The 21,906-nt window shown below is 44.5% G+C and overlaps 1 protein-coding gene across 1 annotated transcript; it reads left to right on the top strand.

The window, feature by feature from the left end:
• The first annotated feature begins 3,897 nt into the window (after nt 1-3,897).
• LOC149744187 (uncharacterized) lies at nt 3,898-21,228 on the top strand. The gene is made up of 5 exons (XM_089904890.1): nt 3,898-4,176; nt 4,332-4,683; nt 15,445-15,490; nt 18,631-18,870; nt 20,791-21,228. The coding sequence occupies exons 1-5, from the start codon at nt 4,071-4,073 to the stop codon at nt 21,226-21,228; spliced, it is 1,182 nt and encodes a 393-aa protein (XP_089761016.1). The 5' UTR covers nt 3,898-4,070.
• The last annotated feature ends 678 nt before the right edge of the window (nt 21,229-21,906 follow it).

Raw genomic sequence — 21,906 nt, 5'->3', positions numbered from 1 at the left:
TTTAGTTTAGCAAATAGTAGTAGTAAGAGTAATAGCTGTTTATAGTTCGGGAAACTAAGGCTCAGGGGCAATAAGGCTTGTCAGTGTCGTGTAGTGAGAATTCAGGGCCAAAGCTCTTGCTATGAGCAGGAAAGTAGAAGTGCCCTAAAACCAGATGCATATGCTGCAACTCCAGAGACTGCTTCCATTACTCAATTCCTTGGTCTTTCCGATTATTATCATTATTTATTATTTATTCTTCTTATTATTTTGGGTGGGAGGGGGTGGTTAGGGGCATTGTGTCCCACTTTTTCTGATGAAAAGTGCACACACTATTCTAATGCCACCATCCACACGGAACTTTACATTCAAATTCAAGGGGACTCCCAATCCCACTGACAGCCAGCTGTGGCCTCCAAGTAAGCCCTCCGGATCTGTACCTTGTCCCGCAGGCCCAGTAACTGCAATGAACTGAACCAAGAGCCAGCCTAGAGATTCCCTTCCTATAAACACATCCTAAAACACTGCTTTCATTAAGGCACTCCCCCGGCACAAAACTCTTACAGTTTTCCATGATCCCAAATGCAGACATTCTAACTCCTTCCATAAATTGGACCCCAACCTAACTTTTAAACTTTAGTTCCCACCCAGTACAGAGTTCTCTCCAGGCTCCCCCTCCAGCTCCTTCTCAAGGTCAGCACCTCATATGCATTCATTCTCCTGACCACCCTGTTTGGGTTGGCGTTGCCTAAGACAAGCTTTACACTTGATCACTCCTGGGGCTGCTCATACTACCTCCCTGAACTGAAGTTCCATGCACGGCCTGCTTAGCATTTACCAAAATTTGACTCACTCTGTGAGGTGTAAGGGAAACCCCGCTACCCTGCAAAAAAAGCCAAATCTGCTTCTACCACAGGCTGCTAAGAACAAAGTCTCTTCAACGGTTTGAATCCTGGCCCTCTTCCACTGACCTATGTAACCTTAGGAAAGTCACTGAACCTCTCCGAGCCTCCATTTCTTCCATTAGGAACTAAAGAGAGTGTGGGGACGGCTATAAGATCGATTAGCCAGGCCCTGGTGCACAGTGAGTACCCACATGGTGTCACCAGCCTGAGCAAGCACAGCTCTGTGCCACTCCACAGACTCTCATATCCACTCAGGGGCAGGGGCGACACTCCGTGTCCAGCATCCTCAGTCACAGTGCAGGCCCCTGTGCAGAATGACCGCAGTCAGTCCCGACCCCCTAACTCTAGCATCAGCTAAAGTTACCTGAGCCCTCACCATGGGCCTTATTTGTATTCCTTCATGTAAATTTCACAACACGGTACAGCAGGTACCATCATGATCCCCATCCTGCAGACGTGGCACCTGAGGCACAGAGAGGTCAGCTGATTTAGCTCTGGCCACACAGCAAGTTAGTGGTGGTGGGGCTGGGCACTCTGTCTCCAGCATTTTCAGCTTCTTTCTCTCACATGGGCTGATCTCTCTCCCCAGACTGCGAGAACCCATGGCACAATAGCTGCGTCTGGAATCATGACACTCTCCACACTGCCTGAGGCAGGGCCTTGTAAACAGAGCAGCCAACAGAGGATTACTGACTGAAGCATATATAGGGACACAAAAACATGGTAGCGACATATTCACAAGAAAACTTTCTGTCCTCATTGCCAACTGCCAGAGAATAGCCATCATCTTTCTTCTCTCATGGACCTTTGTGAATAAATAAACCACAAAATTGATGAAAATTGGAAATGTGAGACAGCACGGTATGGCCATTGGTAACACTGTGTTTTTACCATCTCAGTTAATCCTCACGATAACCTGGTGAGGTAGTTACTATTGCTATCCTCAGTTTACAGATGTGGAAACCACGATTAAGTGAGAATAAGCAACCTAACAGTTTAGCCAGCTAGCAAGCGTTGAGCAAAGCCAGGATTTAGATGCCAGCAATCTGGCTCCAGGGCCCCTGCTCCCATAAATCTTCTACATCGACTACGATTCATGGCTGTTACTGCTTAGGATGAAGCTCCATTCAGTATTTAAGGTTTTCAAAGTGTGAAGTTAAGTAAAACTTTTAAATAAATACGACCATGACTGATGCCAAGGTAGGGCAACACTTGTCAAGGGTCACATGGGTGACTAAAGTTGAGAAAACACAAATTCACTGTGGAAATCTGAGATGTGGAAGGACACACCTCCTGAGCTGTCACAGACCTCCTAGCTTGTCTAATGCAAATCATGATAAAAACCCTCATAGGTCTCTCATGCGATAACTAATATGGAACCAAAACTGTGTACAGGGTATCCAGCCAAGAGAGGGAGAGGCCTGCCGAACTCACCAAGGGCCAACGTGAGGAGGAAACGTCTTGGTTAAAATCAGGAGGAGGTACTCATATTGCCATGTCTTGCCAGTTTTTGAAAGAGAATGGGTCAACAAACCTTTTTTTGTTTCTGGACCACCCTCCACAGACATGAGGCAGGGGCACTTATCCCTTAGGCACTGTAGGTGAGGGGACTAGGTCCCATACACACACACACACATATATATATATATATATATATATATATATATATATATATTTAGGAGCCCACAAAATATATATTTAGGAGGCCACAAAAATGATTTGGCTTCTGATCCCCAATGGGGTTGATGAAGATGGTTGTCCAAGGAAACACAGGCTAAATCAAGTACATTGTCAAGTATAGGGCCCATTATTATAAGCTATTTTCAATATTTAGGATATTAAGTCTTGGGGCATCTATAAAACACTTCTCCAAGGAAAAACCATAGAGCTGTAAATCTGGCCTGGCCCTCTTTTATTTGACAATAAATAAAATTTATCTACTCCTCAGCAAGGGCTCAGGAGAATATTTCGAGAAAACGTGAGGAGATGAGATGGGGGGATAGGCAGCGGCAAGAAAGCAGGTAAATTTACCCATGTCCACAGGGGCCCACCACAAGGGACATGTATGCTTTTGTAGAAGATCTACAGCCAGAAGCAACAGGAGCTTAGGGGCTGTGCACAAAGATGTAGCATAGTCCATAGCTGCAACAAGGACACACACAAAAAAAGAAAAAAGGCAGGAAATCTGTACCCGGTAAGCATTCTTGAGTGCTTGAAACACTGTGCAGGTTTCTACACCTGCAATCTGATGTTGATTCATTACTAAAAATCTACAGGCTAATGGGGGGGGGCGCTGGGTTTCGCTTTCTTTTGTTTTGTTTGCATAGTGCATCTGAGCACCAGGCATGCTCAGAAAACCCAGCCCTGAACTCCTGCTCCTGGAGACCCGGGGAGTATGGCGGACTCTGACTTCAACCTCATTGCAAAAATTCAGAGCAAGCAAACTCCTAGCTAATAATACGGTTGACCCTTCAAATACACGGCTTTTGAACTTGCAAGTCCACTTAAACACAGGTTTGTGGTGTTTTTAAAAATTTTTTCAATAAATATACAGGCGGCCCTCCATAGCCATGGGTTTCACATCAGCAGATGCGGAGGGCCGACTATGGGACTTGAGCATCCACCGATTTTGGTATCCGCGGCGGGTCCTGGAACCAATTCCCCGCGGATACCAAGGGGCGACCGTATCACTTTGATTACTGTTCCCTTCTTGGTACTGGCTGCCGGATATGGAGGGCTCGGTCAAGAGATAGTCCCCAAACGCTTCTCCAAGATCTATGGAGCTTGGGTGAGGTCTCTCTCTTACCCTCCACAAATCGGGCACAGCCCCTTGGTCTGGGAAGGCGCCCGACCCAGTGCGGAGTACTTAGTCAGCTAGGTTGCAACCTGGGACCCGGAATTCTGCTCTCACGCATGCTCCCCACCAGCGCCCGGGCGGCGCGCAACATCCTCCCCGCCCTGCCCGCGCCCCCTTAGACGGCCCCTAGACGGCCGACGCCCTGCCGCATGCGCACATCAGCTAACCCAACCCCCAACAGGCTGTGGTAAACCCACAGTGGGCGTCATACCAGAATCTCTGAAACCCGACCAGTCGCCAGAGGAGCCTTAACGTGCCGGATCGTGGGTCTCAGGGGATCCAGAGCAGCCTCCGCTGAAGCTCACAGCCTCCTCGACAGCAGTCGGGACATGGAGCGTCAGCCGCAGAGCAGCCACGATGCCTATGACGTCACGGATGCAGCCGTTGCCGGCTTCTTCAAGCTGGGGGTCGAAGAGGAGCGGGAAGAAGCGAAAGGTCAGTGGCGGGTGGGGCACTCGCTTTAACGGATTCCAGGAAAGGTACTTTCCCAGGGCGGGGCGAACGGCAGGACCCCCCTCGGACGCAGGCCCTCCCCAGAGCCAGGCTCACTCGACGGCCTGATCTTTCTCTTTGGGTTTCCTCCCTTGCAGAGGTGAAGCCCGCGGAGATGTCGCCTCCCGGAGAGGGGGGAGAGGAGCAGAAGGCTCAGTCCGAACCGGAGCAGGGAGCAGCCGCGGAAGGGAAAGAGGCGGGAGACGAAGGAGAAGGAAAGGAAGGCTGCGAGGTCAGCGTCGGAGCCGCCGGCCCCGCGGACGGCGAAAGCCGCGAGGCCGAGGCCGAGGCCGAGGCGGGCAGCGAGGAGCAGCCCCCGCGGGCCGCCGTCGAGGGTCCCGAGGCCGCAGACGGGCAGCGGCGTGCGCCCCGCGCCAGGTTCACGCAGGTGCAGGTGCAGGACCTGGAGAGCGTTTTCCAGCACACTCAGTACCCCAACGCGCTCATGCGGTAAGCGGGCGTCTCGGGTGGCGCGGGCTGCCGCGCGGGTGGTGGGCGGCGCTCTCGCGAGTCCCTCTCCTCGGCTCCGGATCTGAAAGCCCCGGGGCGTGGCGGCGGCCCGCCCTTCCGGCACCCTCGAGGCCTAGGACGGGGGCGGGGACTCTGCCTGGCGGGAATCGAGGTCGATATTTCCGTGCGGTGTTTGAATAAGTCACGTTGGGGAACTTTGTGGGCCACCGGTTCACATAAATAATGAGTCGCCCGAGACGTGGTGGAGCAAATACAGAGTTGGAGTGTACTTCTATCTGAAATTTTGATCATCAGTTATTCATGGATTATATTTGCATTAGTTTAAACACTACATGAAAACATCCTTTATCTTGATTACTGAATGTTTAAAAATAAATCAATTTATTTATTTATGGCTGCATTGGGTCTTTGTTGCTGCTCTCGGGCTCTGGGCACGGGCTTTCTCTAGTTGCGGCGAGCGGGGGCTACCCTAAGTTGCGGTGCGCGCATTGTGGTGGCTTCTCTTTTTGCAGAGCACGGGCTCTAGGCGGGTGGGCTTCCGTAGTAGTTGTGGCACGTGGGCTCAGTAGTTGTGGCTCGCGGGCTCTAGAGCGCAGTCTCGGTAGTGGTGGCACACGGGCTTAGTTGCCCCGCGGCATGTGGGATCTTCCCGGACCAGGGCTCGGACCGTGTCCCCTGCATCGGCAGGTGGATTCTTAACCCCTGCGGCACCAGGGAAACCCGATTACTGAATTTTTAGTTACCCCTGAAGTTTGTGCCTGAGGTAGAATTGTTCCCTAAAGCAAACTTCAGTGTGGAGAATGAATGGGTTGCTGAGTACCTGTGAACGCGGCTAAAATTTAAAAAGCTATCATTTACATTGTGCTTACTGTGTGTTAAGCACTTGTTTTAAAGGGTTTTTCTACATACTGTCATTGAATCTTCACAACCCCTTGTGAATGTGGTAGCCACTGTTATTATCCCCACTTATAACTGTGAAAAAACTGAAGCTCAGAGAAGTGATGAGACTTGCCCAAGATGGCACAGCTGGAACGTGGCAGAGCTGGGATTCAATCCTAGGAGGCTGTTCAGAAGGCAAGGCCAGAGGTGATGGTGTGTTGGTCCAGGGTAGTGGCGATGGAGAGAAGTGAACAGATTAAAGAGATATTTAGCAGGTAAAATTGATAGCAATTCATGGTAATTTGAACATGGGGGTAAAAGGAAATGTTTAAGAAAAATGTATAAATTTCTGATTTGCCCAAATGAATGGCTGCTGGTATATTCACTGAGCTAGGGAATATTGAAAGACAATAAAAGAAGCTTGCAAGAGACAGAGGCGGAGTGTTTGGAGAGGCTGTTTGTAGGCAAACCGTATCGTGGAAACCTGGATGGCGGTAGGGACGATTCAACAAGCAGGGATGGTAACTAGCATCAACTTCGGTTTAGGATTTTCTGTTCAACTCGATTACTCCAAGTTCGGTTGCTTTTTGCTGTGGTGTGATAATTGGATCAGCCCAATTTCTCCCTTTCTCAAAAGTGTCAAACTCAAGATGCCCCTTGATTTGGATGTCTAGAGCTGCCTGATAAATATTTTTTCTTCCAGTTTATTATGATATAATTAACATTCAGTACTGTATAAGTTTAAGGTGCACAGCATAATGAGTTGGCTTACGTGCATCATGAAATGATTATCATAATAAGTTTGGTGACCATCCATCATCTCATATAGATACATAATTAAACAGAAAAAAAGTTTTTTGTGTGATGAGAACTTTTAGGAACTCTCTTAACAGATTTCGTATATAACATACAGCAGTGTTAATTTTATTTATCATGTTGTACATTATATCCCTAGTACTTATTTATCTTATAACTGGAAGTTTGTACCTTTTGACTGCCTTCATCCAATTTCCCCACCTCACTCAATTTCATTTCTTTTTATGGCTGAGTAATATTCCATTGTATATATGTGCCACATCTTCCCCATCCATTCATCCGATGATGGGCACCTAGGTTGCTTCCATCTCCGGGCCATTGTAAATAGAGCTGCAATGAACATCCTGGTACATGACTCTCTTTGAACCATGGTCCTCCCAGGGTATATGCCCAGTAGTGGGCCCGCTGGGTCACGTGGCAGTTCCACTTGTAGTTTTCCAAGGAACCCCCATACTGTTCTCCATAGTGGCTGTACCAATTCACATTCCCACCAGCAGTGCAGGAGCGTTCCCCTTTCTCCACACCCTCTCCAGCATTCATTGTTTCTAGATTTTTTGATGATGGCCATTCTGACTGGTGTGAGATGATATCTCACCGCAGCCCTGATCTGCATTTCCCTAATGATTAATGATGTTGAGCATTCCTCCATGTGCTTGCTGGCAGTCTGCACAACTTCCTTGGAGAAATGTCTACCCAGGTCCCCTGCCCATTCCTGAATTGGGTTGCCCGTTTTTCTGTTATTGAGCTGCACGAACTGCTTGCAAATTTTGGAAATTAATCCTTTGTCAGTTGCTCCATCTGCAAACACCTTCTTCCATTCTGAGGGTCGTCCCCTGGTCTTGCTTATGGTTTCCTCCACTGTGCAAAGGCCCCGAAGTTTCACTAGGTCCCACCTGTTCACCCTTGTTTCTATTTCCATTTCTCTAGGAGGTGGGTCAAAAAGGATCTTGCTGTGATTTATGTCATAGAGTGTTCTGCCTATGCTTTCCTCTAAGAGCCCGACAGCTTCTGGCCTTACATTCAGGCCCTCAATCCATTTTGAGCTTACTTTTGTGCATGGTGCCAGGGAGTGATCTAATCTCATACCTTACATGTACCTGTCCAGTCCTCCCAGCACCACCCATTGAAGAGGCTGTCCCTTCTCCACTGTACACTCCTGCCTCCTTTATCAAAGATAAGGTGACCATATGTGCGTGGGTTCATCTCTGGGCTTTCCATCCTGTTGCATTGATCCATCTCCCTGCCTCTGCGCCAGTACCACAGTGTCCCGACCACTGCAGCTCTGTAGTATAGTCCGAAGCCAGGGAACCCGACTCCTCCAGCTCCGTTCCTCGTTCTCAAGACTGCCCTGGCCATTCGGGGTCCCCTGTGTTTCCTGTATGGATATTTTAGCAATATTAATTCTTCCAATCCAAGAACACAGTATATCTTGTCATTTTGGGGGAACATTTTCAAATTCCTTCATCAGTGTTTTATATATAGTTTTCAGAGTAAAGGTCTTTCACTTACTTGGTTACGTTTATTCCTAGGTATTTTATTCTTTTTGATGCTATTTTATTTATTATTATTAATTAATTAATTACTTTTATTTTTGGCTGCGTTAGGTCTTTTTGCTGCACGTGGGCTTTCTTTAATTGCGGCAAGTGGGGCCTTCTCATTGCGGTGGCTTCTCTTGTTGCAGAACACAGGCTCTAGGTACACGGGCTTTAGTAGTTGTGGCACACGGGCTCAGTAGCTGTGACTCGCAGGCTCCAGAGCGCAGGCTCAGTAGTTGTGTCCCACAGGCTTAGTTGCTCCGCGGCATGTGGGATCTTCCCAGACCAGGGCTTGAACCCGTGGCCCCTGCATTGGCAGGTGGATTCTTAACTACTGCGCCACCAGGGAAGCCCTTGAAGCTATTTTAAATGGGATTGTTTTCTTGCTTTCTCTCTGAGAGTATAGTGTATTATAGTGTAGAGAAAAGCAGCAGATTTCTGTATATTAAATTGAATCCTGAAACTTTACTGAATTCATTTATTAGTTCTAGCAGTTTCTTGGTGGAGACTTTAGGGTTATCGGGGTTTTTTTTTAAGTGAGTTACAGCTGATGTACAATATTATATAAGTTTCAGGTGTACAATATAGTGATTCACAATTTTTAAAGGTTATACTCCATTATAGTTATTATAAAATATTGGCTATATTCCCCATGCTGTACAATATATCCTTGTAGCTTATTTATTTTATACATAGTAGTTTGTACCTATTAATCCACTGCCCCTATCTCGTCCTTCTCGCCTGTTTCTCCCCACTGGTAACCACTAGTTTGTTCTCTATATCTATGAGAGTGTTACTTTTTCATTGTATTCAATAGTTTGCTTTAATTTTTAGATTCCACATATAAGTGAGATCATTTGTCTTTCTCTGTCCTACTTATTTCACTAAGCATAATACCCTCCAAGTCCATCCATGTTGTTGCAAATGGCACATTTTTATTCTTTTTAACCTCCATTGTATATACATACCACATCTTCTTTATCTGTTCCTCTATTGATGGACACTCAGGTTCCTTCCATATCTTGACTATTGTAAATGATGCTGCTATGAACATTGGGTTGCATGTATCTTTTTGAATTAGTGTTTTTGTTTTTTTCAGATATATACCCAGGATTGAAATTGCTGGTTCATATGGTAGTTCTATTTTTAGTTTTTTGAGAAACCTCCATACTGTTTGCCACAGTGGCTACACCAATTTACATTCCCACCAACAGTGTACAAGGGTTCCCCTTTCTCCACATCCTCACCGATATTTGTTATTTGTAGTCTTTTTAAGAAGTAATTAATTTACTTAGTTTTGGCTGCATTGGGTCTTCGATGCTGTGCGCGAGCTTACTCTAGTTGCAGTGAGCCAGAGCTGCTCTTTGCTGCGGTTCACGGGCTTCTCATTGCGGTGGCTTCTCTTGTGGCGGATCACGGGCTGCAGGTGCTCAGGCTTCAGTAGTTCTGGCACACGGGCTCAGTAGTTGTGGCTCGATGGCTCTAGAGCGCAGGCTCAGTAGTTGTGGTGCATGGGCTTAGTTGCTCTGTGGCATGTAGGATCTTCCTGGACCAGGGCTCAAACCCATGTCCCCTGCACTGGCAAGTGGATTCTTAACCACTGCGCCACCAGGGAAGTCCCTGCTGTCTTTTGGACGGTAGCTATTCTAAGGTGATATCTCATTGGAGTTGTGGTTTGCATTACTCTGATGATTAGTGATGTCTGTTTTTATTTTTTTATATATTTATTGTTTTGAATTTTATTTATTTTTTTATACAGCGGGTTCTTATTAGTTATCCATTTTATACATATTAGTGTATATATGTCAATCCCGGTCTCCCAGTTCATCCCACCACCACCACCACCCCACTGTCCCCCCTTGGTGTCCATATGTTTGTTCTGTACATGTGCGTCTCTATTTCTGCCCTGCAAACTGGTTCATCTGTACCATTCTTCTAGGTTCCACATCTATGCATTAACATAGGATATTTGTTTTTCTCTTTCTGACTTAGTTCACTCTGTATGACAGTCTCTAGATCCATCCACATCTCTACAAATGACCCAATTTCGTTCCTTTTTATGGCTGAGGAATATTCCATTGTACATATGTACCACATCTTCTTTATCCATTCATCTGACGATGGGCATTTAGGTTGCTTCCATGACCTGGCTATTGTAAATAGTGCTGCAGTGAACATTGGGGTGCATGTGTCATTTTGAATTATGGTTTTCTCTGGGTATGTGCCCAGGAGTGGGATTACTGGGTCATATGGTAATTCTATTTTTAGTTTTTAAGGAACCTCCATACTGTTTTCCATAGTGGCTATATCAATTTACATTCCCACCAACAGGGCAAGAGGGTTCCCTTTTCTCCACACCTTCTCCAGCAATTGTTGTTTGTAGATTTTCGGATGATGCCCATTCTAACTGGTGTGCGGTGATACCTCATTGTAGTTTTGATTTGCGTTTCTCTAATAATAGTGACGTTGAGCAGCTTGTCATGTGCTTCTTGGCCACCTGTATGTCTTCTTTGGAGAAATGTCTGTTTAGGTCTTCTGCCCATTTTTGGATTGGGTTGTTTGTTTTTTTGCTATTGAGCTGCATGAGCTGCTTGTAAATTTTGGAGATTTATCCTTTGTCACTTGCTTCATTTGCAAATATTTTCTCCCATTCTGAGGGTTGTCTTTTGGCCTTGTTTATGGTTTCCTTTGCTATGCAAAAGCTTTTAACTTTCATTAGGTCCCATTGGTTTATTTTTGTTTTTATTTTCATTACTCTAGGAGGTGGAACAAAAAAGATCTTGCTGCAATTTATCTCAAAGAGTGTTCTTCCTATGTTTTCCTCTAAGAGTTTTATAGTGCTCAGTCTTACGTTTAGATCTCTAATCCATTTTGAGTTTATATTTGTGTATGGTGTTAGGGAGTGTTCTAATTGCATTCTTTTACATGGAGCTGTCCAGTTTTCTCACCACCACTTATTGAAGACACTGTCTTTTTCTCCATTGTACATCCCTGCCTCCTTTGTCATAGATTAGTTGACCATAGGTGCGTGGGTTTATGTCTGGGCTTTCTATCCTGTTTCATTGATCTGTATTTCTGTTTTTGTGCCAGTACCCTATTGTCTTGATTACTGTAGCTTTGTAGTATAGTCTGAAGTCTGCGAGTCTGATTCCTCCAGCTCCATTTTATTCCCTCAAGACTGCTTTGGATATTTGGGGTCTTTTGTGTCTCCATACAAATTTTAAGATTTTTTTGTTCTAGTTCTGTAAAACATGCCATTGGTAATTTGATAGGGATTGCATTGAATCTGTAGATTGCTTTGGGTAGTATTGCCATTTTCACAATGTTGATTCTTCCAATCCAAGAACATGGTATATCTCTCCATCTGTTGGTATCATCTTTAATTTCTTTCATCAGTGTCTTATAGTTTTCTGGATACAGGTCTTTTGTCTCTCTAGGTAGGTTTATTCCTAGCTATTTTATTCTTTTTGTTGCCATGGTAAATGGGAGTGTTTCCTTAATTTCTCTTTCAGATTTTTCATCATTAGTGTATAGGAATGCAAGAGATTTCTGTGCGTTAATTTTGTATCCTGCAACTTTACCAAATTCATTGGTTAGCTCTAGTAATATTCTGGTGGCATCTGTAGGGTTCTCTATGTATAGTATCATGCCATCTGCAAACAGTGACAGCTTTACTTCTTCTATTCCAATTTGTATTCCTTCTATTTCTTTTTCTTCTCCGATTGCCGTGGCTAGGACTTCCAAAAGTATGTTGAATAATAGTGGTGAGAGTGGGCAACCTTGTCTTGTTCCTGATCTTAGGAAATGCTTTCAGTTTTTCACCACTGAGAATGATGTTTGCTGTGGGTTTGTCATATATGGGCTTTATTATTTTGAGGTAGGTTCCCTCTATGCCCACTTTCTGGAGAGTTTTTATCATAAATGGGTGTTGAATTTTCTCAAAAGCTTTTTCTTCATCTATTGAGATGATCATTTGGTTTTTCTTCTTCAATGTGTTAATATGGTGTAGCACATTGATTGATTTGCATATATTGAAGAATCCTTGCATTCCTGGGGTAAATCCCACTTGATCACGGTGTCTGATCCTTTTAATGTGTTGTTGTATTCTGTTTGCTAGTATTTTGTTGAGGATTTTTGCATCTATATTCATCAGTGATATTGGTCTGTAATTTTCTTTTTTGTAGTATCTTTGTCTGGTTTTGGTATCCAGGTGATGGTGGCCTCATAGAATGAGTTTGGGAGTGTTCCTTCCTCTGCAATTTTTTGGAAGAGTTTGAGAAGGATGGGTGGTAGCTCTTCTCTAAATGTTTGATAGCATTCACCTGTGAAGCTATCTGGTCCTGGACTTTTGTTTGCTGGAAGATTTGTTTATTTATTTATTTATTTTTTAGCGGTACGCGGGCCTCTCACTGCTGTGGCGTCTCCCGTTGCAGAGCACCGGCTCCAGACGCACAGGCTCAGCGGCCATGGCTCACGGGCCCAGCCACTCCACGGCATGTGGGATCTTCTCGGACCGGGGCACGAGCCCACATCCCCTGCGTCGGCAGGCGGACTCTGAACCACTGCGCCACCAGGGAAGCCCTGTTGGAAGATTTTTAATCACAGTTTCAATTTAATTACTTGTGATTGGTCTGTTCATATTTTCTATTTCTTCCTGGTTCAGTCTTGGAAGTTTATACCATTCTAAGAATTTGTCCATTTCTTCCAGGTTGTCCATTTTATTTCCATAGAGTTGCTTGTAGTAGTCTCTTAGGTTGCTTTGTATTTCTGAAGTGTCTGTTGTAACTTTTCCTTTTTCATTCCTAATTTAATTGATTTGAGTTCTCTCCCTCTTTTCCTTGAGGAGTCTGGCTAATGGTGTATCAATTTCGTTTATTCTCTCAAAGAACCAGCTTTTAGTTTCATTGATCTTTGCTATTGCTTTCTTTGTTTCTATTTCATTTATTTCTGTTCTGATCTTTATGATTTCTTTCCTTCTGCTAACTTTGGGTTTTGTTTGTTCTTCTTTCTCTACTTCCTTTAGGTGTAAGTTTAGATTGTTTACTTGAGATTTTTATTGTTTCTTGAGGTAGGCTTGTATTGCTATAAACTTCCGTCTTAGAACTGCTTTTGCTGCATCCCATAGGTTTTGGATCGTCGTGTTTTCATTGTCATTCGTCTCTAGGTATTTTTTGATTTCCTCTTTGCTTTTTTCAGTGATCTCTCGGTTATTTACTAGCATAGTGTTTAGGATCCATGTTTTTTTATCTTTTTTACCGTTTCTTTCCTGTAATTGATATCTTTTTTTCCTAGTATTGTGGTCGGAAAAGATATTTGAAATGACTTCAATTTTCTTAAATTTACCGAGGCTTGGTTTGTGATCCAAGATATGATCTATCCTGGAGAATGTTCCATGAGCACTTGAGAAGAATGTGTATTCTGTTGTTTTTGGATGGAATGTCCTATAAATATCAATTAAGTCCATCTTGTTTAATGTATCATTTAAAGCTTGTGTTTCCTTAGTTATTTTAATTTTGGATGATCTGTCCATTGCTGAAAGTGGGGTGTTAAAGTCCCCTACTATGAATGTGTTACTGTCGATTTCCCCTTTTATGGCTGTTAGTATTTGCCTCATGTATTGAGGTGCTCCTATGTTGGGTGCATAAATATTTACAATTGTTATATCTTCTTCTTGGATCGATCCCTTGATCATTATGTAGTGTCCTTCTTTGTCTCTTGTAATAGTCTTTATTTTAAAGTCTATTTTGTCTCATATGAGAAATGCTACTCCAGCTTTATTTTGATTTCCATTTGCATGGAATACCTTTTTCCATCCCTTCACTTTCTGTCTGAGTCTTTAGATCTGAAGTGTGTCTCTTGTAGGCAGCATGTATGTGGGTCTTGTCTTTGTATCCATTCAGCCACTCTTTGTCGTTTGATTGGAGCATTTATTCCATTTATATTTAAAGTAATTATTGGTAGGTATGTAATTACTGCCATTTTGCTAATTGTTTTTGGAGTTCTTTTTTGTTCCTTCTTCTTTTGCTCTCTTCCCTTGTGATTTGATGACTATCTTTAGTGTTATGTTTGGATTCCTTTCTCTTTTTCTGTGTGTGTATCTATTATAGATTTTTGGTTTGTGGTTCCCATGAGGTTTATATATAGCAGTGCATTAGATTATACATATATATATGTATATATCTATATTCTTTTTTCTTATTCTTTTCCATTATATTTTATTACAAGATATTGAATAGAGTTCCCTGTGCTATACAATAAATCCTTTTGGTTTACCTGGTATCTATGGTAGTGTGCATCTGTTAATCCTGTGCTCCCAATTTATCCCCCCACTTAGTAACCATAAGTTTGTTTTTTATGTCTGTGTATCTATTTTTGTTTTGTAAATAAGTTCACTTGTTCTGTTTTTTAGATTCCACATATAAGTGATATCATGTAATATTTGTCTTTCTCTGTCTGACTTACTTCACTTAGGATAATACTCTCTAAGTCCGTCCATGTTGTTACAAATGGCAGGATTTCATACCTTTTTATGGCTGAGTAATATTCCATTGTATCTATTTACCACATCGTCTTTATCCATTCATCTGTTGATGGACACTTAGGTTGCTTCCACATCTTAGTTATTGTAAACAGTGCTGCTCTGAATATTGGGGTGCATGTATCTTTTCGAATTAGAGCTTTCATCTGTTTCAGGTATATGCCCAGATATGGGATTAGTGATGTTGAGCATCTTTTCATGTGCCTGTTGGCCATCTGTATGTCTTCTTTGGAGAAATGTCTATTTAGGTCTTCTGCCCATTTTTTGATTGCGTTGTTTGTTTTTTTGTTATTGAGTTGTATGAGCTATTGGGATATTGGAAATTAAGCCCTTGTCAGTTGCATTGTGTGCCAATATTTTCTCCCCGTTCGTAAATCTAATGTGCTTGGACCCCTTGCTTCTTGGGGAGAACCTCTGCAATTGTAATTATCCTCCCATTTATGGGTCGCCAACCTGGGGGTGTGGGTCTTGACTATATCACATCTCGGCCCTTCCTATCCATCTCATTGTGTTTCCTTCTTTATATCTGTAGTTGTGGAAGCTCTTGTCTGCTAGTCTTCAGGTCATTCTCATCAATAGTTGCTCTGTAGGCTTCCCTGGTGGCGCAGTGGTTGAGGGCCCACCTGCCGATGCAGGGGACACGGGTTCGTGCCCCGGTCCGGGAAGATCCCACATGCCGCAGAGCGGCTGGGCCCATGAGCCATGACCACTGAGCCTGCGCGTCCGGAGCCTGTGCTCTGCAACGGGAGAGGCCACAACAGTGAGAGGCCCGCGTACCGCAAAAAAAAGTTGCTCTGTAAATAGCAGTAATTTTGGTGTACCCATGGAAGGAGGTAAGCTCGGGGTTTTTCCTATGTCACCATCTTGGCTACTCTCTGAATAAACATTTGAACATAGCATGAAATGTGCATTGTATATTTCATTTCATCCATAATGTCAAGTGCTGAATATTTTCAATATTTTTCCCCTCAGAAAGGAGATTGCAAGACGTCTGGGAGTGACTGAAGCCAGAGTGTGGGTCAGTAAACCTGAAAAAAGCAACTTGGCAGGGCAGCCAATCTAAAACCTGCTTTAGGAATTGGATACCTTGTCCTAGACATTCTCAAGTTGGTGTGTTTTTGTACACTTGTCGATGTTTTGGAAATAAGGTTTGGACTTTTGGGGCTTTGGGGCCAGAATATATGTATCTTCAGTAAAGTTAAACTCCTTCCAAAACTGGTATCCCTTAGGGGACAAGTCTCTGTGGAATCATGTTGGGGCTGATTCTGACTTGGCAATTATTCAAATTAATGCACCAAATAGCTGGGTTAGAAGAGGGTTCAAGTATACTAAATTATTTAAAAGTTTTAAAGCCAGGCCTAAGCTCTTTGTATAAGGAGTGAATTTACAAGTATTCAGGCAATTGGGTAAGGGAATAATTCACCTCGGAACACAACATGTGAGCAACTAATATATGTTTAGTTTAGATGAGACTGATGGGGAGGCGAATAGCTTAAAATTCCAAGTGCCTGGTCCTCTTGCTGTTGTTTTTATGTGTTTGGTAGAGCAGTGTAGAGAGTTTCAGCCGTAAATTTTAATTTTCTGAAATTTTTTGATGTGCAGCCTGAAAACATTGCTAACATAGTAGGTTGTGCAGTATGATGGAGAGGGGGGAAAGGTTTGCAACCTTTAGGACTTTGTCTAAACATATAAAACAATAAAACAAACAAAAAGAACAAATTTGAATAAATTTCCACTGACCTCAAAAGATGGACGGGTTTGAGAATAATTGGATACTATCGATACATGTCTTGGAGATACTGCGTAAATTCAACATTATGAAACTACCAAATGTATCAGTGAATATTATTTTGAGCAATTTCTAATGTCTAAGAATTTTTTTCTTCCCTTTTCATATTATTATGAGGGATTGGTTTCGAAGAATTTGTTTGTGATGGTCAGGGGTTGGCTCTCAGCTAGTCGCTTACCTGTGTTAATTTGAAATACTTGCTCATTCATTCAGGTAGTGGTTACTAGTTGGTAGCTCATGGCACAGAAGCTGATTATTTGTCCATAGAACACAGTAAGTTGTATCAAAGGAGTATATATATATATATATATTTAAAATATTTATTTATATTTGGCTGCATTGGGTCTTCTTTGCTGTGCGTGGGCTCTTCTCTAGTTGAGGAGAGCCGGGGTTACTCTTCGTTGTGGTGCGCGGGCTTCTCAGTGCAGTGGCTTCGCTTGTTGTGGAAGAGGAATATTTTTTTAAAACACAAGATTGATAGAAAGGAAGAAAGTAGGAAGGAAGGAAAGAAGAATCAGGATGGGTTCACTAGCTTTGCTGCAGAGAGCGTGTGTGAGGGCAGTGATGGACACGGGCTGCAGACCTGGTGGTGGGGTCTGGAAAGCAGTGCTGGCGGCCTAAGGCCACGGGATGGGCTCACAGTCAGGTCTGGCCAGGGCTTGGGAGGCGCAGGCCTCTGCTTTGTCAAGCAGGCAAAGCAAGCTCAGAGGAAAAGAGAAACTGAAGTTTTGGTGGCTTGCTTCTCCTGGGTTTACGTAGTGGTCTCTTAATGGAGTTCTGAAGGGAAAAGGAGCAACAAGAAACACATGAAGAAGACGGGAGAATGTTTTCATCTATTTCCAAACTCTACAGCATGAGCGTCCCAAAGAAACATTTAATGGACACCCTCCCTTGGTTTGCAAGGACAGTAGGAGTTGTTTCATGAAACCAGTATTGGAAATATGGAAGTAGTGTCAGCCTGAACCTCACACAGCCAGCTTTGCACATTGCTTATATTTATGCAGATTTGACCATTGGTACACTGGAACCCCCCAAAGTGAGCTCTGTTACACTGGCTTTTCTCGACTACATATTCATGCAGCAGAAGGACCCAAATACTAAGATGGGAGAGGGAAAATGGGGCGACAGAGAGAGGAGGCCCTTGGTCTCGTGTAAAATTTGCCGCGTGGAAACATCCAAAAATCTAAATATGGCATAATTCCATTAACTGAGATGCTGAGGGAGCAGTGGAGTCCACAGGACAGGTTTTACTTTCAGTTGTTAATAGTTGCCAGATATTTAGGGGGGAGCCGTTTTGTGACCCCTCACTCACGTGGTTGTCGGCTGTCTTCCTAAAATGCAGGTTGCACCCTCTTGACTTAAGCATAAGGGACAGGATGGGGATCTCCTGGTTGATTCGCAGCTCCTAGAGGGCGCAACCTTGCTGGGCACCAGAGGCTCTGGTCCAAGGCCCTGCAACTGTAGCCAGAGCGGAGTGACCTGACCTGGTCCTGAGCCCAGGAAGGTTTGGAGGGTGGGGCAGGTTGGAGAGTGCAGAATTGACAGAGGTGACAATGGTATGCCTCTTTCCCCCCAAACTCTTGTCTGGGCAAAGATTCTAAGAGTTTTAGTAAATTTGGGCTGAGTTCATCTAAGCATTCGTTACCCCTATAGTCTAATATTAAGGCAGTGTCCAGGGCTTCAGTTCCGCCGGTGTCCAGCAAGACAAGCCACAAAGTCCCTGGGCCCCCATGACCAAACCTCCCTCACAATACCATCTCCATCTTTTTAACCATCCAAGGTTCCAGAGGATGAATGACCCTTTTTAGTCATCCTTGGGGAAAGCTTTTGTTGAAAAATCCAACGCACTCCTATTGATTATTTACTGTAACCAAAGATGGGTTTTTCAAAATGGGGACCGTTCCCCTCAGTATGATTTTAAAAGGCACCCACTTTTTCCTATGCTCAACTTCCCCCATAACTAAGGTGACACCTGCCCAATGAGTAAGGATTAGTGGCTGCTGGAGCTGACGGTCAGTTGTCAGGACGCAGACCTACCCGGCATAGTAATAACAGCAGGGACAGAGCGCAGTTGGTCAGCTCCACCTGCGTGTAAGAGTGGGGGAAATAATAGTAACGGTGGGAGGGGAGAGACAAAGCCATATGCCAATCCAGAGCCTGGCACATAGTCGGTGCTCGCTCTTGTGGGGGAGGGCGGCTGAAGGGAGCGCCTTCAGCTACATATCGTAAGATACTTTAGCAAGAAGAAAATAGCTTCCGTTGATGCACTTTCAAATCTTCAAGGCACCGAGAGCTCCCTGCTGCAATTTTTCATGTCTGACATGAAATGCTCAATATACTAATCAATCCCTTTTTCTCTCTGCTTGTAGGCTTGGTTTAAGAGTAGAAGGGCCAAGTGTCGGAGACATCAGAGGGCACTAATGCTCAGAAATGTGCCCCACGTGCCCCTGGTCCCCCTGGCAGTCGTCAGCGTGTGTGAACCCTGCAGTGTCATTCTGCTTCAGGAGCTGGATTGGGTCCACGTTCTTCTGGAGCAAGTGCCACTGGAGCTGCCTCTGCTGCCTGGGGCGCCCACACCACCCATGCCTCCCATGCCACCTAACCTGCCTGTGCCACCCGTGCAGCCTGAGCCACCCGTGCCACCCATGCCACCCTTTCCTCCTATGCTGTTGCCTCCTCCGACCTGTCGTCTTCCACTCGTGTTTCACTGTAGGTGCCCTCATGTGGCATGGCGTCGTTCCTTTCCATTTGAGATCCTTCAGCTGCCCCGACATTCTGTTGAATTGTGTCTGTGACAGTTTTTTCCAAAGGTCCTTTGAGCCAGTTTCAACTTCTGCATACCTCACCACCAAGAATAGTTCCCCAAATGCCTGCAAAGTATATTAATTAGAAGTAGAGTCCTTGACCCACTCTTTTAGGGCATGTTTTGTATTTTCAATAAAGTTGTGAGTTCTCTGCATATTTGTTCTCTGTGTCACATGGGGTTAGTAAATTTGATGGAAATTGCTAAGCCAGCGTCATTCAGACCGAATGCCCAGGAGGCCTCCTTCCATGCAGTAACAGCCCTAAGTCACCATCATAGGCCATGCACATCTCAGAAGTTTGCCAGGTGCCCGTGAGGGGTTTACACAGACCCACCTGTTCTCTTCTACCCTCTCCCCCAGCACCCATGCTCCCCGCACCCAGCCCCATTGGGACCACCTAAATGAGGAAGACGGGTGGTGTGAGTCTCAAATGGGAGAACAGTGTGTTTCAAAGCAGGCCTGAGGCCCATTCATGGTGACCAGCGCAGGTACAAGGAGAACTCCAAGGGACACTTCTGCAGTGACTACTTATAGGGCTTTATGGAGGAAAGGGAGCGGGGCACCGTCGGCTTCTCTCCCAGTTCTGTTCACAACCTTCCCTGTTGTGGAGGGCACGTGGGGACTGAATCCACGCTAGCGGAGGGGGAAGGGCCTACCTCTGTGAAGGTAACACAAGAGGAGACTGTCCAGGCCCGCATGCGGCTCTTCTCACCCCCTCTCCCCCACCCCAAGATGCGGAACGCATATCATAGCTCTTTCCCCAGCTCAGAGCTGAGGGATGATGTGGCCTTCAAGTGTATTTTGTCACCTTCAACATTCTTGGGAGAACCCTGGTTCCAGCTAATTCAACACTGAAAGGGAGCCTCTTGGGTGAGTGTTGCCTGAAGCCAGGAGGTGGTGGTCCCTGAGCACTGATCCAGGATAATCACTTTATTTAAAAGAAGCAGGTAGGGCTTCCCTGGTGACGCAGTGGTTAAGAGTCTGCCTGCGGGAAGGTCCCACATGCCGCGGAGCAAGTAAGCCCGTGCGCCACAAGTACTGAGCCTGTGTGCCACAACTACTGAAGCCCGCACACCTAGAGCCCATGCTCCACCACAAGAGCAGCCACTGCAATGACAAGCGCCGCAACTACAGAAAGCCCGTGCACAGCCACAAAGACCCAACACAGCCAAACATAAAATAAATTCATTTTAAAAATAAAAATAAATAAAAGCAGCAGGTATGGGAACATATGTATATGTAAAACGGATTCACTTTGTTATAAAGCAGAAACTAACACACCATTGTAAAGCAATTATACTCAAGTAAAGATGTTAAAAAAAAGAAAAATGAAAAATGAAATGAAAGCAGCAGGTAGGCCTTACTTTTGTTCATGGGGCCTTCTTCAAATGGAACTGCCAGGTAGAAGACACACACGCACACACACAGATACTACACAGGTGTGCACCCTATATCACATGTCTGTGATAGAAGCACAAACATACCCAGAAAATACCCGGAACACAAGCAGAATTGGCTTGTGTTATTAAAATAACCCTTATGAAATGTATCTAGTGGCCTGTTGTCCTTGCCTTCGGTTATTTCAGGTTCGATGCTGGGAAAGAACGTGTGTCCTTGTCCACCCTGGTCTTGGGGACGTTGATGGGATCATGCGGAACTGAAGCCGTGTCCATGCTGCATCACCAGTTTATTTACACAGGCACACACAACCCTTCTTGTTGGTAGGACGACCCCAGCCTGAGGAAGAGTTTTGCTGACGGACCAAAAACTGTTTCCACGGCTAGTCAGGTTTGGGCAGTAGCACTGCAGAGGGTTCTTGGAACCTGGACACCTGAGATCTTCTCTGAGATCGGAATCGCCTCCTTCTTACGCAGTAGCGATGGTTTCAGCATCGTGCCTCCGGATGGAGAAAAACATAGCCTTTCTTTGAAGTTCCCCAAGCCCAGCAAAGTCGCAGGCTCCATGCTTAGCCACCACTCTCGCTCCCATTCTAACCTCAGTCCCGAGACCTGGATGGCCTCAGCCATCAGCTGTCGAGGTTTCAGCCCAGTCTCCCGAAACCAATCCTACAGCTCCTGCTCAAGGTGTCATTCTCAAGAGCTGTCCTGGGCACCATCTTCCCTTGAGACTCCAGGATACTTCTGTGCAAATGGCAAGTTTTGAAACTGCCTCTTGGTACGTTCCTTGATGGAGGTCTTGCTGTTTTTTTCCTTTGTGCATTTTAATAGTCAGGTGCTAGAAGGAAACTGGCTATTTTCATTTATTTATTTTATTTGGGTGGGATAATGACATCTTTATTTTGGACTACCTCGTAAAGAAATGTAGCATTTCCTTCCTCCCCCCAGTTTTATTGAGATATAATTGACATACAACACTGTATAAGTTTAAGGTGTACAGCATAATGATTTGACTTACATACATCATGAGATTATTAGCACAAGTTTAGTGAACATCCATCATCTCATATAGATACATGAATAAATAGAAAAAAAATTTTTGTGTGTGATGAGAACTCTCAGGATTTACTCTCTTAACTTTCATATGTAACATACAGTTGTGTTAATTATATTTATCGTGTTGTGCATTACATCCCCAGTACTTATTTGGCTTATAACTGGAAGTTTGTATCATTTGATTGCCTTCATCCGTTCCCCACCCCACCACAAATCAGATCGCTTTTTCTATGAGTATGTGTGTTTGTTTTTCAAGTATAATTGACCTACAACACTCAGTTGTTCCTATTACATAGTGAGTGGGTATTTCTATCTATTTCAAAATGATTTCCACGATAAGTCTAGTTATGATATGTCACCAGAGATATCACAGAGCTATTGATTATAT

Source organism: Delphinapterus leucas, chromosome X, assembly GCF_059928025.1.
Source record: "Delphinapterus leucas isolate spDelLeu-1000000601 "Yukka" chromosome X, BTC_Dleu_Yukka2, whole genome shotgun sequence".
NCBI lineage: Eukaryota > Metazoa > Chordata > Mammalia > Artiodactyla > Monodontidae > Delphinapterus > Delphinapterus leucas.
The sequence above is the reverse complement of the archived record's forward strand: the minus strand, read 5'-3'. Positions and strand labels throughout refer to the sequence as shown.

Excerpts from the sequence above, each read along its gene's own strand:
- LOC149744187 (XM_089904890.1), top strand. The coding sequence starts at position 4,071 with ATGGAGCGTCAGCCGCAGAGCAGCCACGATGCCTATGACGTCACGGAT. Across the intron at positions 4,177-4,331 it reads GGAGCGGGAAGAAGCGAAAG|AGGTGAAGCCCGCGGAGATG; the intron begins GTCAGTGGCGGG and ends CCTCCCTTGCAG. Across the intron at positions 4,684-15,444 it reads TACCCCAACGCGCTCATGCG|AAAGGAGATTGCAAGACGTC; the intron begins GTAAGCGGGCGT and ends TTTTCCCCTCAG.